Raw genomic sequence first — 20,199 nt, 5'->3', positions numbered from 1 at the left:
TTTAGGGAAATGGCCTTTCCTGAATCAGCAGGCTTGCTTCAATTCTTACTATGTAATAAGGCACAACAAGAGCAAGCCATTGTCAGTGGTGAACACCTCCTATGAACATGTAAACCTCACAGGATGCCAGACCCCAAGAACTGCTGCGGTGGTCCTGACTCATCTTACAGCTCACACAATGTGCCTGTGAGGTACTTCAAAGAGAAGCCATTGCCTGTCTCCCTTAGTGGAGCTGCCAAGCTTTACAAGCAGCCAGGGCCTTGTGAAGTTTTGCTTTCATATTAAAAGAAGTTTATTTACATATCTGTGCAGAGCTATGGGAGAATGGGAAATTCTTTTGAGGAGTCCACCAGCTTTTCTGGCCTAGCAGAGCTGTGAGACGAAACCCAGTTCCTCCTCCAGCCTATCTCTAGTGCCTAGAGACCACTCACAGCTGCTGAACTGATTACAAGTTTTATTGCCAAACCGACCTGGAAGCTAACATAGTGATCATGTAGTTTTTAAAGCTCAAAAAAAAGCCCTGTAAAACTGGGGATGGCAAAGCAGACTCACGTCCTGACTGCTGGTGCTCAGTCTACCTGCTGCTGCTGCTTCACCTCAGAAGGGATAAGGCACCTACATGGGCTCCTGTTGTCTAGAAGCTACAGGGGCGGTGGCCTGGGACTAAGCCTACCACTTAATCAAGGAGAAATTAATCTCCATGAGAAAGTCAAACAGTATCTCTGCATCACATGTCTTCCTCAGCAGTATGTGGTTAAGTATAATCCTTTCCCAGGACATATAATTTGTCCTGTCTATGTAGATAATAAGCTATTGCCCAGCGCATAAAGATCCTGATGGTATTTGAGGCTTCTTAATACCACCTTACGGCAATTAGTACCCTTACAGATGGGGCACAGTGAAATGTTGGATGTTTGGGAGGAAGAAAACCAAAAATGGTAATAAGACCTTTTGAAAATTAAATAGATGATCCCTTCCACACTTAAAAGAAATAATTTTGTTTTGTTTTGTTTTTTAGCTTGTCCTCCAACTTAAAAGTAAGACTCAGTTGAATGTCTTAAACATTTACAGTGAACTTGGAAGTGTCCACTACCTGATTAATATGGCACTGCCTTTTGATTGTATTTGGGATTACCAGAGATTAAGAGGACATAAAACCACAAAAAACGTATAAAGTCTTGACTGAAATGGCAGTTGGAGAAATGCAGCATGTGGAAGGAACATGTCCTGGACCTCCTGTTCATCATGGCTATGCAGTTATGGTTGCTAAAGCTTGTATTTAATATGGGTATGGTTGTCAGCTGTGTGAAGAATAGCCACTCTTCCTTGTTTCCATAATAGCCTTAGCTCTGGTTTGGTGGAAACGACAGTAAAGTCCACACTTTTCTATAATAGAAGGTAGAAATGATAATTTGATTACCTTTCATCTGATCTCTTTAATATCTTTTTCAGTTCATGCCTCATTTGCATCATTTTCTGTGCAGTCCATGTGTAAATACTTTGCACTGATTTCATAGTTGATAATACCAAGCCTCTTGGTAATTTATATATGAACATAAACAAATTTTTACAAAATAATGTTTTGTTTACTAGCCAATTAGAAATCAGAATTTAAATTCAGATTTCAAATGCATGCAGTTGGGTTAACTCTTGTAATACTTTATATAAGCAAACATACTTTTTTCAACTTCCCATAGAAAAAGTATTATTAGGAATTAAGACACAGCATGTCTCTGGTTGCAGTATTTTTACACTAGGTAGGTATATTGTTGCTAGCTGATGCATTCCTTTTTGCTAATCTCATTCCTCAATTTTATCTGTTTTTTTTCCAACACTTCTGGAAGATGAATAATGTCATGGAGTACATATAGAAGAAGTGTGACTTATGCATAAAGATTTATATGAAAAATGCAAAATATAAAATGCAAATTAAGCAAGGAAGACTATATTTGATAAAACAGTATTAGAGAATAAACAGATAAAAAAGCAATGTGAAGAACTGTGACACTGAACACATTCTATCATTAAAATATTGTTATATAAAAATTATGTCAAATATATCTTATGTAAGATTATGCATTTAATCTTATAGAACTAAAATATTTTTAGTGTCTTATTTTCACTAAATTTTATTGTGTATATTTGGGGAATGTAATGTGTTCTTTGTTAATTCTTAATATACTTCACTACATTTCGAGAACAGTAACAGATAATAAATGTGGCCAATGGATATAGAATGTCCATGTAAATATATGATTTTCCACATCTTATTTTTTTTAACTCTCTTAACCATACAGAATATTACAATAGAATGTAGCTGGAGCCAACTAGAGAATCATAGGTGAAATATAAAAATAACTAAATCTTCTTAGAAAAGGTTGTAACAACTTGGTGAGAATTATATTCCTGGAAAAAAATAGTTACATGGTGACTGTTGAACTTTTTACTCTCTCTTGTGGTTTCATGCTTGATATAGAGAAAAAGAACTGTGCAGGACAGAAGTCAAAGTGGCATCCCAGTGCCACACACTGACAAAATCACAGGGGTTTTGCCATTTCATTAGTAAAAGGAGTTAAGTGTTAATAAATCTGAAGCCTCTATATTATCTCCTCAAATACCAAATTCTCTAAATATAGCACCTGAAATATATACAAGAGATGGTTTTCTTAAATGTGTATCTCCTTGCCTGCATCCCTTTCAGGTGCAATGGATGTCATGCTTTGCTGTTGTGCCTTTGAATTTATTAATACAACTTCTTTTATAGTCTTTTCTGAGACAAAGTGCAGTGAATCATTAGCATTATTATTATTTCAGACATAGTAAAATCACACATCAACATTTAGCAAAAGGGAAAAAAAAATCCATTATCCATTCACAACAATTTCCTATGATAATACAAATGTTACCCAGGACAGATCTTTGAAATGGATACTGATTCTTTAAATTCTTTCCTGTCTGTTTCAGGAAATAGTGAGATCCCATTGATAATGAAGTACAATGTGTCTAAAGTTCACTTCTGAACACTTGGCTCTTTGCTGTGAAAGTCATCTGCATTCCCTTTATAATTCTCAGCCACCAGAGATCTGCTTAATCTTGGAGATCTGATCCAATATCATTCAGAAAAATCCTTGATAATAGTTTCACCATTCAATCAATGAAAGAACTAAAGCTTACTGCTTGCATCTCCTTAAAAAAAAAAAAAAATCCCGAGGCAGGGGAATAAGACCTTGGCTTATGGGTTTGGAGATTTTGTTGTTTGCAAATAAAATGATTATTACTATTATTATTCAAGTTCTTAATCAAGGCAAGCAAACGGCATCTGTTTGTTATCATCCTTCCTACAGAAGACAAAGGCTTCAGTCCCTATGGTACTGACTGCTGGCCCCAAGTGGTTGCTGGATGTGACTTGGCAAGGAGTAGAAGACAACAAAAACAACTGCATTGTGTACAGCAAAGGTAAACACAAGCTGATTTTTTTTCTCTACTTTCTTGTGTAAGGTACTGAAATTAAAAATACCTGTTGCATAATAGGAAAATGATGTAGTTTGTCTCCCCTTAAAGTCAAATAGTTTTCATTCCTATTTTCCTACTATGTTTGGGTTTTGTTTTGGTTTTTATTTTTTCCTTTTAATGATATAAAAACGTGGTGTCTGTAGTGTACTAAATGCTTTATAAACAGAGAAGGATGTAGCTGACATAACACATACCATCTATTTCTCTCTGAGAGTTAGTGCCTCTTGGCACACATCAGCAAAATCTGTACACTTTGAATAGGTGAATTCTTTCTGACATTTTATTGGGCATGCTGGATAGCATTTCTCCATGTTACGTTACATTGTATACTACCTGAAATCTGTTTTTGTAAGAAGAATGCAAACTTGATTGGACTATGATAAGACTCCTTGTCAGCATGGTAACAGAAGATAACTGGAACTGAATTTCAGGGTTGTCACCTCTGACATTCCAGTCTCTGTGTAGTGGCATGATGTGATGATGCTTCACTGGAATGTATTGGCTAGTGGCAATGTGTATCATTTCTGTCTTATGTGAATTGTCATATTTGCCTAAGTCAGTATGGGTTCTTATGAGGCCCCCCAAACATGTTTTGTCTAACCTACCACATCTAACAGCTACTCTGGTTCAAGATTCAAAGGCTTTTGCCTTGCCTCTTGAACCAACTCAAAGAGCTGTTGGTTCAGTCCATAGGGACAAGCTGTTCGTTCAGTCAGTCACTGTGAAAGCTTTGTAAATGTGGTTATGGTATCATTACAGTATGCTAAAAAAACCAAACAAATAAACAAAAAAAGCCCAAAAACAAAACCCAAAAACCCCACCACCTGAATACATGGAATAAGAAAAACTTATTTAGTGTAGCTGTTTTTGGCATTCCCCCTGAAGATCAGGTTGCAAAACTATGACTTTCCTTCCGTGTATTTCAATCGCCAGTCTCAGCACTTTGTGAATACTTCAGAACATGCACTGTGCTTGTTTAATTTCTTTTAGGTTTTATTTCTAACCAAACAGACCTACTGAGATCAAAGATGTGTTTGCTGAGGCAACCTAGTGACCATTTCAGCATACAAGCATCCAGGCAAATAAGCACCCATATCAATATATTAACATACAAAACACTAATCATAACATCAAAGACTCCTAAAAACTTACTAGAAACAATTACAACTTGTTCCTATAATCATTGCAATTTATACACTTATAAGAGGATTGCTTTTAAACTGCCACAAGCCTTTGAAAGTTGAAACGCTGAAAACAGGGAATTTGCATGTTAAAAATGAGTTGCACACCAGGGTCTTATAAATTCTTTCTATAATAATTACAGAATGCCGACACATTCATTCTGCAACCTGAAACACCTGCAGTACTAGAGAGCTGGGCTCAGATCTAAAAAGGGTTGAGCTGCCCTTCCTTTGGAGCTTGCTGATTGCTGCCCAAGTGGAAGGAACAGTGATGTGCTCTGGGTAACGTAGTGAAGGTTTTCCCGTAAATTCAGAGCTGCAGTCTGCTATTCATAGTATTGAATACTCACAGGCAAACTTTTCTGCAAGAACTTTTTAATGTAATGGGAAATTACTTTCACTCGAAAATATAGCTTCTGCAAATTCCCATAGGATGACGTCTTATCAAGTATTACATTCTTTCTGTAATTATAATAATACTTAGCACATATATACCAGTAAGACTTTTCATCTTCAAAGTACTTTACAAACACCAACTAATTCATTAGACAGTTTCAGTGCTATCTGTCTGATTGAATCAATTGAAATACGATCATTTTTTTCAAATACTAAAAACTTTCTTCAGTTCGGTACAATCTGAGTAGCCCAAAACGTTAGTCTTTTCACTGAATCGTGCTGGATTTTGTTTCACTGACGATACTGGCTATTTTAGTACTTGGTTAACAGAATATTGTGAGACAGTCATACAGTGCTAAACATGAATTCTGTTATCCTTACCACAGATGCGTATTATAACTAAAGTCGGAGATAAATTTGGGCCCTAATTTATAAATACGTGTTAAAACCCTGCTACTCCACTAAACTAATGTGGGAAATAAGTTGTAGATATGCTTTGCCTTCACTGCATTCCGTTCATCTCTTTGCGCTTTGAATTTGCTGCTCTGTTGTTCATCAAGCACCTACTCTTGCCTTGAGCTCTGAGCTCTGCTGGGATTTTTGTACTAGAAAGATTAATTGGCTTGCATCACAAAACAATGTCAAATAGAAGATGGTAAAATAAATAAATAGAATAATGTTTCTTCCTTCAATTTGTATCTCATCATTCCAGATTACATTGCCTTGATTTGTGTTAGCTTTCTGTCTCCTATAGTGCCATTATTTCTAATGAAACGGTGTCAGCTGGCATGTAGTTGTAATTCGATGTTATGTTGTAGTTGCATGTGTATAATTTTGTTACTTTGCTTAGCAATACATTGTTATTTCTGAAAGCAATTAGCTGAACAAATGTGTGGTATTGTACATGTAGCCGATTTGGTCACCTGGGAGCTGTTTTCCTGACTATACCCAAGATGAGATGAGTGGAAAGTAAGAGGAAAGTAAGTTTAAGAATTGGCTAGGAGTATATGCTACTAGTCCATCATTTGCTGAATCAGAAGCACATGCCGTATTTCCTTTTAGGTTTTTACAGTGATACCTTTGAGAGCAGATTTTTCCCCAGCTCTTTCAGGAGAGCATAGGAGTGTCAGCCTGACTTCCAGTTCACTGGAGACTGTGGGCACTGTAGTCATCCACGTATTGCACATGGAATAATCACAGGGAGGGGAGTCTGGCATGTAGTTCCTATTGAAAGCAAATCTGAGCTGGCCAGCTGACTCCCTATTTGCTTCAACAACTCTCCATAATTTTTTTCTCTAGGCAAGTAAACACAAAAAGTGTGTGCGAATGTATGTAGTCTATAAATACAATGTACATCTATAGCATTATATTGCTAAGTTATTGCAGTGGGATCACAATTCACATTCTATATAAATTTTTAGGTTAAGAAATAGGTTATTTAAAATCATACATCAGAGTACATTCAGAGTACATAGCTATGAAATAACTATTCAGTATTTGAAATTAATTCTGTTTAGTGTAGGATACTTATTTCTGTCTGTATTTTTCATAACTACATTTCCCTAATACTAGGATGAATTAGAAAAGGGAAAAACAGTTCATTAGTTTCCCTTTCTGCAAGCCCTGATACAAGCTGGCTACTCATGGTGTCTGCCTTTATCCCATTTTATTTTCTTGAAAGGAAACTTTTACAACTGTAATTATATTTGAAATACATACTTCTTTTTTTATATATATTTTTGTCAAACTTCTCTCATGTTTCAAAACTAGTCTATTCAATTATTTTAAGAGATGTCTTAGAAACAGTGACTGAAATTTTAGAGACAGATTTTAGGAATTGTAGCTTATCTAGAATTACAAATACGTTCTTTCCAAAAAACAGCTACAGAGTTTCAGTAATTCAGGCAAGATACCTTGGCAGCGAGTATTAATGCATGAATTGTATGATCATCACAACGTAGTGTACTTGAGGAGCATTTGTAGCTGACGTGCACCAGACCTGGTAAATCTCTTAAGACCGGAGGTAGGAGTGCCCCCACAACCTCGGAGGGGGCTGGGGTATTAACTGCGCATCTTCCAGTGGGACTGTAAAGGATTTTAAAAAATGAATTATGACCAAATAGAATAGAAATGGTGTGAAAAAATACAGTTGCACAGACTGAAAACCATGCTCATCTAGCAGACATTTTTCTAGATATTATTTAAGCCATTTATATGAAATGTATGGATACCGTATGTTTAGTGGCATTGTTAAAACAGGGTGTCTGTACAAATATTTAGCTGTGGGAATTATAAAATCATAAGGCGATTAAGTTAGCTAGTTGTGAAATTCCAATATTGCTTTTTAAATGACTTCAGGATATAGGAGGTGCTAAGGTTATTATCTGTTATCAGGAATACAGCGGAATTGTACGACTGGATAATAACTAAACAACTGACACAATGTAAAATTACATTATCAGTGTGTTAAAACAAAATTGCGCCCTAAAGGAGTCTACATGCCAGCTCAGAGCTGCAGTGTAATTATGCTTAACTCTGATAATTAAAATACAACGGAGATCAACAGAATCATTTTCATTAAGAAAATTATTAATGATGGTGGTATAACAGTAATTGATTGCAGAGCACCACAGGATAACTCTGTGCAGGAAAACCAACATGTTTAACGTTCGTCTGGGCCGGTTGGGTTGCATTGCGTACCACCGAGCACGCTGCCTGGCCAGGCGGCAGCTGCGGGGCACGTCTGCTGCTGCAAACCCCAGACCAGAAAACGGCTGCTGTTTGGGCTGCCCTTTGGAGGGAGAGGGACGGGTGCTGGTGGACGGGGTGGTGGGATGGGGTTGGGTACAGCTGCCAAAAAGGAGCCGGCCACCGGCAGTGACTCCCACGCTTCTCAAGCCATCCATCATCTCATTTTGCATGAGGCGGTGTTTGGTTTTGCATTTCCATTAGTGATTTACTGGTGTTATTTCCTCCTCTGCCTGGCCTCACTGAGTAGTTTATGCCCTTCGTTATTTCTGAGAGGATGCGGGAGGAGGGAACAAACCAACGCCCTCGCCCCAGTGCAGTTGCACAGGCACTGCATGACATCTTCCTAAGTAATTCCATGGGATGGTTGTTAATTGTCCTTGGTGGTGTGGACACATGATACTGAATGCCATAAAAAACCTCCATCCCTCCATAAGTGAAATCACAGCCAGTGCCCACTGAGCAACTATAACAAAACCCTGCCTAGGGGGGATGTTGCCTGAGGCTGAGATCCGAGAACTGTCATTTTCCTTTGGAGAAGGCTAACTGAGGCAGCGGGGTGGTGGGGGCTGAGGTTCGGGGGAGTGCTCCTCCACCTAGTGAAGGGATGGGCGCTTGCTCAAACAAACGCTGCATTTGAAAGCTGCCCGAAAAAAGTCTGTTCTCCAATCACGATAGAGAACGAGCCTGCTAGGGTGGATTTACGGGATGATATTAGTTAAAATGACAGCTGCCCACACTGAAACTGTGTCATGTAGCTAATTTATAAATAGCAACTCGAGAGGCAGCACACAGGAGAGGGCAGAGCAGAAGTCGGGCCTGGAAGCAGAGGGCTGCGCTCAGCTCTGCCAGGGCTTCCCCTGGCTGCATGGCCCGGTGGGTGGCTTATTTTAAGTCAGGAAATACATAACTGTTTGCTTATTTCATTGGTGCTGGGATGCGTTATTTAGCTGATGCCAGGCATTGAAGATACAAATGCTGCAAAAGGCTTACATGAAATTACTAATAAGAATTAAAGGCAATTTTTAATTAATTTTGCTAATTTAAAGAAAACAATATTTTTTAACATATAGGAAAAGTCAGTTGTCACAACGGAAGGGCTCTTACATTTTTCTTGAGGATTACTTTTCTTAATTATTCTGTGAGATCCTTGATACCATGTTTTCCCCAGCAAATGAGTTTTCAGCTAGCAAATACTGTTTTTTTCCTGTAACTTCAGGCAATGTAATGGTATATTGAGCCACAGACATAGAAACCCTAATGAGGCACAGGTCAAACATCGTAAGGAGTTTAAACACTGCTGCATTACAGTACAAGTATATTTTGGTTTGGATCAGAGGAAAAGTTGATTAATAGGCCAAAGATTAACCTAGGGCATATATCTTAGATTGCAAGGGGGCTTCTTTCACATACAATTAAAAGCAAATTGGGTGAATTTACTTAGCCTGTTACACATGGACAGTCAGAAAATTGCAGTATCTGCTGTCCCACTGGATGCCTCCATTAGCTAAACAATGTGCTGAAGCCTTTGGTGGTGCTACTGGCACTGATTACAAATCTGAGTTTTTAACAAAATGCACACAACGCTTATCCTAGTATCAAAGGTCCATGGAAGAGCTTCTTTTACATTTCTTTTTTCCATAACACTGAAAAATTGCAAAATATTTCTCAAGAAAATGATTATGTGTATGTGTATAATGCTTTACATAAAATAACACCTCTGCAAGGGTGATACACCTTTGCAGTCGTTAGAAGAAAGTGTCATGGATACAGACATAAAGACATGATTGGTAGGCAAGTAGAGGGCATGATTCACATTTGGTTTTGCAGGGGTGTTGAGAAGGCAGGATGCCTAATGACCCTTGCAAACAAAACTATTGCGAATCAGTCCTGCTACTTTCCTTGCTAGCCACAGGAGAAAATATTTTGTCCCCATGGCTACTGATATTTATTGTTTGCTGATGGCAGACAGTGTTATGGACTTAATTCAGACACAATTCAGCTTCAAAGAGCTCACATTGCAGGATTCTGCTTTTCCCTTATATTTATTTTTTACCTATGCAAATAGGTCCAAATGGGGGATTATCTGCTTTAGGGAGTTTAAAGGTCAAGGCCGTGTCTATGGTCTTAATTGAAAAATGTTATTTTATGCATCTTTATGGAATTAGTATAAAATGCATATAATAGCATACAGTGAATTATACATGCCGTCTAAATTCTAAGCGTGTAGATAATAAAGGGAAGATGACCAGAAATGCAGGGGTAAAGCTATATTTCCACTTTCAATATGAAAATGCTTTTGTTCATTTTCACTGCATGTCATTTACATAGCAGCCAAGTGATTTTTTTTTAGGTTGTTCTCATATGTGTACATTAGGTTTGGGTTTTTTCTTGTGTTCTTCTTGTCACTTATTATGTTTTTTATTTCATAGTTCGAAACTGAAATTCTTTTTCATATGAGGCAAGGACATAGGCAGAATACTGACATGATGTGCACAGAATTATATATTTTTGACTGAAGCTATAAAAAGCTGTAGATTGAGTCTAACACTCACCTATGAGAACATGTTCAGGGTGGAAAAGAAACCCAGTCTGTACTTCACACTGTGACCATGTGAAGTCCCATTTCTTCAACCATTCAGACTGCTGGCAAGAATAAACGCAAACATGCAGAGGTTATTTTTTTCCAATATATGTATTTGTCCCTCTTTTTTCTAAGTCAGTTGCAGTAAGCTCAGTCTTTTAGAAATCATTTTAAGAAAAATGTTGCCATTATATGCCATTATATGATGTAGATGCTATAATATGTTTTATTTTCTTTTTAATTAAATTAATTTTCCCCATCCATTATGCTAAACAAATATTGAGGACTGCAGTAAACCTGGTGACCCCAGTGGTTCGTGGTAGTGTTACCTCTGTCATCTTCCCTGCAAAGCAAGAGGGAAGGAAAAAAGTCCCCAAATTTGCTGAGCCACACATTTCAAGTTGTCAACAACCCCATCCACAAGAAAACAGAAGAAAATATATATGCACTCTCTCCTGTCAAAAGGCTTTCACCTTATCTTGAGAGACTGTCAGGGCAGGAACATCATGGAATGGACAGGAGTCTATTAAATTAATAAGCTGCTGGATGGTGTCTGGAGAGTTATGATGCTCCATAAATCCAGTTTGATCATGGTGGACAAGGTTTAAATCTGCAGCCTTCTAATACACATCCAGGTCCTGGACTGGATTTGAAGTTTTGCGCTGGAGACACAGAGATAGTCCTGCAGCTTGTGAATTAAGATTTATCATTTTTTCATACTGTGGGTTGTGGGTTGGTTTTTTTTTTTCCCCTACACTTCTTGACAAAAATGAAAACACCTTAGGGATCCTGGCAAATGTTACTGCTTCAAATGAAAGAGCTGTTGTCAAGGTGAAACCATGACCTAGAAGCCTAAAATCAAACCTTGGTCATTCTTTTCAGGCAGCTCCATTGGTGCTGAGTATAAAACATCTGTATGTGAGGAAACAGGGCTGGGTTCATCTGCAGCCTGTTTTATAGTGACTCCTGTCAAATATTCCTACAGTGTATTTGTGATGCAAGACAAACTAATGGCGTGCCATATGAAAGCAAAAGCAAAAAAAAATGTAGAAATACCTTCTTCCCCCATTCAAGGTGGTTCTGTGCATAATTGACAGCGAGGTGAGAGGTTTCAGTGCCCCTTACTCTAAATGGATTAAGCCTGATGGCAATAATTCAGGTAATAATTCTTTCATAACATTCAAGGTTCCAAGCTCCCAGGAAAACCCATGTGATGGGTAGCCATGATGTCCAAGTGGCCTGTAGAGCTGGACTGCCTGGAACACAATGTTAAAATCAGGTTGCATGTGCTTTGTCTCTAGCTGCTTATGGGCAAGGCTGCTACTATGGTGCAACGGATGTCCCTCGGCCACTTAACTGACCTGCAAGCCAGTAATTTATTATTGGGTCCCTAAGCTCCTATTCTTGTTACTCTGGAGACTCCAGCAGGTGACTGCTGTGCTTGCTTACATAGGCAGTGGCACAGCTCCTCAAATTCTATAGCCATGTTTTGGATCCTGTCTAATTTCTTTATTGATGATACTTAGAATCTCTGTTACTTTTAAAAGCAATCTGTGCTCATTTTTGTTCTCATTGTTAATTTTGGAGCTTAAAGAGACTTCGTGACATTACAGAAATATAAGAACAATGTATATGTTAAAAGAAATTGATAGCTTCTGTTGAAATATCAAGGACACTGAGATTTGGTTTATGCTCAGGAAAATGGATTCAGCGCTGAAAGCAATTGAAAAAGCTCTTCTGGTGGGTAGGTTTCCTTAAACAGGAATTGGGATCAAGGTGTAACCCTCGGTCACGGGCATACATACATCTCCCTCCATTGTCTTCAGAAATTACTTAAGAGCTGTAGCCAGAGATCATGTGTGACTGAACCCTGACCTCTCTATTGATCCTAGGGATCAATCTGTGTACTCTCTGATCCAAAGATCAATGTCAGCATTTCTCTCCTTCTCCCATGGCATTCCAGCACTGTTCCCTACTGTAGGCAGAGGCTACGAGGAGCAGGACTTCACAGCGGGGCACCATGGCGCTAAGGCCAGCACGGCGGACTGCATCCATTTTTCCTAATGCAATGGTAATTGCACCCTGTTATTTAGGGCAGGTTTTGAAGTGTGTATAGCGAAATGGGGAGGAGGGAGAGCGGAGGTTAGGGAAGAGCCTCCAGCATGACACAAAATACATGAGTCCCTCATTGTGATCCCCCTTGCACACAAAGCAGGATGCTCCCACTGCCTGCAGCTGCCCTTCTCCTCACCAGTGCTGAGGCATCTGTCAGCCTTCCCACTGTTTGAGTCTTCTCTGAAGAAGGCTGAAGTGTGAAGAAGTTGCAACCTGCTTTAATATGTGTTTAATATCTAAGGAATGAACCCCTGTTACTGCAGACACAGAGAGAACTTAGCAGTTTTCTAAAAATGTCATTTCTTGTGGTGTTACACAAAGAAGAAAAAAAATGTTAAAAAGCTGTTTTCCTATTTGATTTTTTCTTTCGTATTTCAATTTTGTACCATCAGGGCATGTGGGGCAATGGGATGCTGACAAACAAATCTATGCTGGAGTGTGCACAAGTTGTGATATTTGAAGCTAGTTGTGATGTGTAGGCAGATTTAGTAGAAACGTTCTGTAACTGAGTTATGATGTGATGCACAGGTGATGCACATGACTAAATCAGTCAGTAGTAGGCAGAACCAAGGTTTGTTGCTGGAACAGAAATTGCCTGTAAGATATTTCCTATGATAATATCATAGTATACAGGCATATACACATGCATACATGCACACACTATATATATGTATAAAATAACTTGAGGCTCAGTGTTTCACTCAAGACACAGAAGGTTCTGAAATTCCTTCCTACAGATGCAGTATATACTTCTGCATAGGTAACTCCAGCTACTCTGAACAATTACACTATCACAGGTTAATAATCATTGGGAGGAACTATTATTTGGAAGAGATTTTAGAAGGTAGAAAGAATAAGTCCTAGCTAACATTGTTAAGGCTCGAGAAAGGTGCTAGCATTAGCTTTAAAAATTACAGAAGAATGTTAGTTTTGCAATAAACTGGTGAAAGTAGAAGATGACACAAGGAAAAATACACATTTTAGGGAGTGCAAACTGATGTAAAAAGAACATTGAAAAGTTCGATTTATTAGAAACACTAGAAGAGAGTTGTTTTCAGAGTTGATCAGATGGATTTAGTAACCATTGTACCTTCTTATTTAAAATATAGAAGTGTGCAGTCAGATAATACATACTAGGCTCACTAACATTATTTTGGTGAATGGAGAATTCTTGTTTCTAATAGTGGTGATGTAGAAACACGTAAATTGAAAAATTGCTTTTACAATTGAATATATAAAAATAATGTGGTAGAAGCATATTGCACAGTAAGGGCAGTGCACAAATTATTAAAGATCTGAACAAATGAAAGACATTTTTGAGAAAACCAAGGATTGGTGGGTTATTGGTAATTGACTGATACACCCTGACCTTCAACTCAGAAACTACAATGAAATACTGTGGTTGATCTGCTAGCTGAACCAGATGTTCAGATATGTAGGAATGGAAGCATCTGAGACATAGGGGAGACAACAGTGTCTTTGGCCAGCCAGAATGTTAGCTGATATTATAAGATGGGCGATTGAACTTAAAGTACGAGATGAAAAGAAACTGTTTTACGCTAGGAAATGAGAGGGGTGGCATCAAGTGATCACTATGCATCTTCTGTTAATAAACTGTTCTTTTAAATGTGAACAGGCTTGCTTTTATGGTTGCTGCACGTGCATTTTAATGGGTTTAAATTATGTGAGGTTTAAATGCATTTTCAACTTACAATTAAATGAAAATTTAAAATAAGACTGACAGATTGCTAAGGCTAAGCCAGTTTTATGATTAAGGTTCAATTAAATTATATTTATCGTTAGAGCAAATGAAGTATAAAATCACAAACAATGATATTTTTCAGTGGCTTACTTTGGTGGAAAGTATAGCCTGAAGTATGACTTCAAGACTTTTATCTTCCATTCCCTCCAGAAGTAGAAATTAATTAGGGCTAAATGAGTGTTGGCTATATGTTCAGAACCCCATCCTGAGAGTCTTTCGTGGACCAGTGGTCCAGGAGCAATTTACTAAGAAAGCTTTGTGATGTAAAGTATTATGTATTTTATTTGGGTTTAACTAGCTTGGTTAGGGAGAAAAATGAAATGTTAATAATGCTTTAAAGAATGAACAGGTTTTCTTGCTTTCATGGAAACCACTTTTGGCCCTTAGAAGATCTGCTCTCTTAGAAGATCTGCTGAGATCAACTGTTTAAATACAGTTCTTTCTCTTTCCATGTACTTTCTATGTAAATCCCTAAATGTCATAAGCTTTGCAGTGAGTCAAGGAGAGAATGCTGGGTTTGTACACACTAGCCATTTCTCAATTACATCCACTGCACCATAACGTGTGAAACATAACAATTTTCTGGCTTGCCACAATGCGATCATCAGCTTTATGTAAGTGTGGCACTCCTCTGTCTTTCTGATACACTTCCTACAATTTGTTATTTATTTTCTCTTCATTTTGCGGTACAAAATTTTGTGTTAAAGGAACAACATTCTGCATTCTGTTTCCTTGGTTTGATCTTAATTTTATAATCTAGGACATAACATAACAAATGGATTAACTTTGGAGATTGAGCAACTTGAATTTTTTTTTACACATTTAAAAAACAATCCACAGCACCATAAAAATTGTTCTTTCCAAAACACCATTCCTCTCCTTTATAAAAATGTTCCATAGTGACGTTACGTTAAGCAGAGAAAATTAATGTCAGATCAATTACACCTAAAAAAACCCTTTAATATATTCAGCTAGAAGATTCAAAAAAAGCGATGAGCTGATATATGACCTTCTTCTCTTTAGGAACATATGTACATATTCAGTGAAGCGAAGCATGAACCTAGTGTTAGCACTTGGATTTTTGTTGTGTGTTGCTAATTATTGCAAAGTCTAAACGTGTGAGTAGTTGCATACTCAAAGGTCTAATAGTACAGAAAGAATTCAGTTCCTGAGTCAGAGAAGTCTCCAAAGGCACCCATTGAGAAGTACTTTCCTTAACAAAAGCGTTTTCTTGAAATGGGATTCTTTTCAGCTGCTAAACCGGTAAACGGGAGATCTAAGACTTGCTCCTTAAGCTGAAGTTACTGGAGGAAATTCTTAAGTTCAGGGCTGCTTTTTTGGTGTGTCAGTCTTCTGTGGCTGTATGGCATCCCTTGTGTCGTCTCTTGGACGTTGGTGTTACAAAGGAGCTGATGAGCTGAGGTTTCCTTTGAGCACGTTAGCCTCACAATCTGCCATTAATGTCCAGCAATGTTCTTTGTTTTTACTTAGTTTCTTCGCCTTCTTTCTTTCTGGAGCAAAGCTGGGTCAGTTTGCATTTGCAATTGGCAGGCTCCAGCCACTACTTCTAATAACATTGGCTACTGGAGAAAAAGGAACAGCCTGCAGTTTTTATCAATAAATCTGAATCTGTGTTTTGGAAGTAGTGATCAGATTTTAGCTGTATGCAACGAATCGAACGCCTAATTTATCAAACTGTGTCACTTTTATGAAGTAACAACTTGTCAGATCCTGGTTAAAGGTTGCCTGTGATTCATACTGCAATGAATTCATTAGCTGTAGCCCCCCAAAATTAGCTAGCAGGCACATATGTCCAGCTGAGCACAATAAAAAAAATGTGTGCTGTTCCTTTTCCAATTTATTTTCACATGGCACCTCTGACTAAAATGGGTTAATATTTGTTATACTGAAGAGATTTGTGGATTAATACCATAAATGGAGAATACAAAAAGAAGAAAAAACTCTACTCTGAGGAAAAACAATTCCATTTTACTTAGGAAACAATCTTAGTTTTCTTAGATATTGTTAGAGACCACTTAGAGTTTTAAACTCAGTATTCTTGTAGGGTTACTATATTGGTTTGCTTTATGCTGACATAACTATTGTTTCTATGGAAAATACTTTTTCCATAGCACTGAACCAGTTAGACTATATCCTTAACACAGGGAAGAGCTGTTAAAGTTTTGGGATATTTAAAACATTTTTGGTGTATAAAATTTGGTTGATGCATTGTCTTTTTTTTTTTTTTTTTTTTTTTTTTTTAAATCACAGCCAGTTACCTTCATTGGCATCTACTGGTACTAAACTGATGTAGTATACTAAAGAACAATCCTGTAATTTTTCTCATTCATTGTTCTCATTTCTCTCCTCATTTTCCTCCTCTGCAGAAATTCAGATGCATAGAGGAGATGTCCAAAAAAGGATGAACCAAGTCTCTAAGCAGTCCTTTCTAGCACATTAACATACCATGATTCTAAGTACCTAAAGATACTGAACTCTGCCCTCCAGAGATAGGGAAAAAAATTGTCACTAGACACAGTAAGTCATCAGCAAAGACTTACAAGTCCCCTGTCATCCCTTCATCGTAGATCCTAAATATTACATTACCAGCAGGGCTCTTCAGCAAATTAAAACACCAGAGAGAAGCCATGCAGGACTTTACGTAGAGTTCAGGAGATGAAAAGGAACTGCCAGAAGTAATTGAGTCCCAACATTTCGATAATATGTGGCTTGCTTAATTACATTTGCCTTTGTTCCCTTTTGAAAATGGGATGCTTCATTCTTTCTCTTTTTCAGAGCTTATATATGAGTCCATATGTGATAATCTAGCACTTAACTACAGATAGTTGGACTAATATAATAATAATAAGCAGAGCAATAGTGTGCATATCATATGGCATCTTTAAAATCTTTTTATGTTATCTACTCAGAAGATTTCATATAAAATAACATACAAAAGAAAGAGAAAGAATTATATGGTACTCTTCATGTCTGAGCAGTCCAAATAGTCAATGCATGATTTATGGCATTTGTGGCAGGACAATTTTTCTTGAGTGGAAGTGTGCTTACAATGCTTTGTAACATGTGCAGTAACAGTATGCATGCTTTTAAGGCAAGAGGTGAGGGGCAGCCATTTCAAGCCTTATTATTTAGGAAAGATTTGGATTCTCAGCGTCTCTCTCTACGTCTATCACTATAAAGAGTCAGGAGAATAAAAAATTATTTGGAAGTATACTGATGGATTTTTGAAATGTAACTACTCAGTCAGCCAGGCTTTTGCCAACTTTTGGAGATACTTGGAGTTGGAGGTGCTGACATTAACACAGCTATATCTTATTAGGTTTACATAAGAATAGTGGGAAATTTTCTGAATGAATTTGATGCTCTCTTTTTTTCCTTTTTCAGTACATGTAACTCTTCCTTTGGGAGATTTTAATATAAAATACTTATTTATTCCATGCACAACTGACTCTGAGTTGCTTAGAATTTGAAATCTTTCCAGTTATTAGTTGGGAGAGGCCAGTCATTAGTTGGGAGAGGTAATGTGAACTCAGGTAGAAACAAATTTGAGGTAAACTTGTCATCATTGTTTCATAAAGGGAAGAAATACTTGAAATAGGAGCAGCAAGTTTTTGGTATTTCATTTACATCACAGTGAGGTAGAGCTCTGTATTTGGATCTTAATTCATACTTCCTCAGAAAACACTGACATTTGGAGATTTGGGAGGAGTTGTAATTCTTGGCTTGACATCTTTGTTGTTGTTGTTCTTTTTTCCAGACTCGTACCCTTGCTTAATTCATATTTTGTTCCAGTCTTAAGGCATTAAGTACATCTTTTAATTAGGGGAAACTGTGAATACCTGTTTCTCTTGGAGAAAAGAAAATTAATAAAGGGAACTGATCACAGTGAACATAGTGTTATTCCAAATTGTCAAATTGTTCATAGGTCTCTCTAATACTTCTCAGGCTCTATAGTTTCGATAGATGCACTAACGGAAGTGCCAAGACCAGCTTTGACAAGGTTTTCTTTTTTTTTTTTTCTTTTTTTTTTTCCCCTCCTCCTCTTTCTCTTTTAATCCCTGTGGGGCTCTGTGATTTTTCATAGCTGGACTAAAGTTGTGTCAACGGGAGACTTACACCATAAAGACTGAAATGTTAAAGAAAGCTACAAGGAACAGCTTTGAGGCAAGGTTTCAAGCTTTGTCATCACGCTTGAAGAATTTTCTGTTTAATGTACTGTAATGCAGTATTCAATGGGGACAAGTTTAATTGAGTTTTACACAACCCAGTTGGGAGTAGCGCTGCAAGGTAGGTGATGTCTAGGTTTTTAATCTTCCACTCCAGAGAGGCTTGTTGACGAAGTGGTTCTTTCTCTTTGTAAGAAAAAAGGGAAGCATGAGAAATGATACATCCGTGGATAAAACCAATTGGCAACCCCCAAAGGAATGAGGGCGATAAGGCGAATCCAGCACTTGTAAGAAATAAAAGAATCCAACTGTTCATTTAAATGAGAAACAACACATGTGATTGAGGAGGCAGGGAGGCTGGGCGCTGGAGTGGGGAGGAAGGGACTAACAAACAGAACGGCTGGTGTCAGTTAGGCGTCCCGCACAAACAAGCCAAGGTTTGTTAGGTGGATTACCGATGAGGCAGTTAACGATGTGTATTTTTAAAGGAAAAGGAGCGCCAGGCATTTCCTATATCACAGAAGGTGGCTGAAGTAGCAGGAGGGAGGAAGCTGCTGCTAGGCGAGCCCTACTTAAAGAATCGCTATTCCTTCCCCGAGGCCTAACAGCAGCTCTCTATCAAACAGGGTAAAAATAGCACTGGACCCTGTCAAAGAGAAAATAATACCTTCTGTGTAAGCCTCAGTGTATTAAACTGTAGTCCTGTTCAAGTAACTTCTGCTAGAACTTAAGCAGCCAAAAGGATAAAAGCATGCAGTCAATATACTGCCAAATCATCTCCCCGCTTTGGTTCTGCGTCCCTGCTAGAGCAAAAAATGTTTAGCTAGCCCTAAAAGCGCTGCCTGCCCTTTGTTAAAGATTCTGCTCTTGCCAATTGTGTACCACTACGTATTAGAGCATATTTTAATTTTCACCTTTAAAGCAATACCAGTACTGTCTCACTTGTTTTCTTTTAAGACGTTTAACCTGGTGTGTGACAGAAGCTGTTTGTTTGTTTTGCCATTTAATGCTCATGTTTTGTCCAGAGAGATTTTCCTCCCTGCTCTTGAGTCATTCGCTGGAGAAAGCACTGTGTTGTGATGTGATGGTTTTCAGGTGCTCTCTGCCATCTTCACATCAAATCCTTTATTTTGCTTCATCAGAATCAGATGGACTTAACACAGTGTCTTTTTTTCATTAAATATACTGAAGACCAAGGTTGGCCTGAGCTAAAATAAGCAGTAGCTGGTGTGTGCTTTGCTGCCAGGCAAGGTGTTCACACACCTTTTGGGGAGGCTGTGGGGTGAGGAGAGCAGCCAGGCTGCACACCTCCATCCCACTCTGGCCGTCTCACGTAGCTGCCTAGTGCAGCTGCCTTCCAGAGCCACAAAGGAGCCCCAGCAAGAAGTTTAGCTTCATGCCTTTTTACAGACGCACCAGTACGCCTTTCCTTGCCCAGATCGAGTGGCTTTCACACCCACCTTAGGGGAGAGAAAGCAGCCGTGGCTCTAGTCCAGCCTGCTTTTGGGAGGAGAAGGGGGGGTGGGTTTCGTAACAGCGTGGAAAGCCTCGGTAACCAGCTATTGTGTAGGAGGGTGGAATTTCACCCGCAGAACACATACAGTGAGACAAATTGGAAATTGCAGTAGTATATGCAGAATCTGCACTGTACTCCTTTCTGAGGTACCACCAGAATCCCTGTTAAATTTATAAATACAGTACACATGCAAAGTA

The 20,199-nt window shown here is 38.2% G+C and overlaps 1 protein-coding gene across 3 annotated transcripts in view; it reads left to right on the top strand.

The window, feature by feature from the left end:
• ZFPM2 (zinc finger protein, FOG family member 2) overlaps nucleotides 1-20,199 on the top strand; it is a 321,740-nt gene that overhangs the window by 203,325 nt on the left and 98,216 nt on the right. For all 3 annotated transcript variants that reach the window (XM_056333072.1, XM_056333074.1, XM_056333071.1), the window contains one exon: nucleotides 3,345-3,456. In XM_056333072.1, coding sequence (XP_056189047.1) covers nucleotides 3,345-3,456 — 112 coding nt within the window. The remainder of the gene's footprint in view (nucleotides 1-3,344; nucleotides 3,457-20,199) is intronic.

This window comes from Falco biarmicus, chromosome 3 (assembly GCF_023638135.1).
Source record: "Falco biarmicus isolate bFalBia1 chromosome 3, bFalBia1.pri, whole genome shotgun sequence".
In the NCBI taxonomy this organism is placed as follows: domain Eukaryota; kingdom Metazoa; phylum Chordata; class Aves; order Falconiformes; family Falconidae; genus Falco; species Falco biarmicus.
The sequence above is the reverse complement of the archived record's forward strand: the minus strand, read 5'-3'. Positions and strand labels throughout refer to the sequence as shown.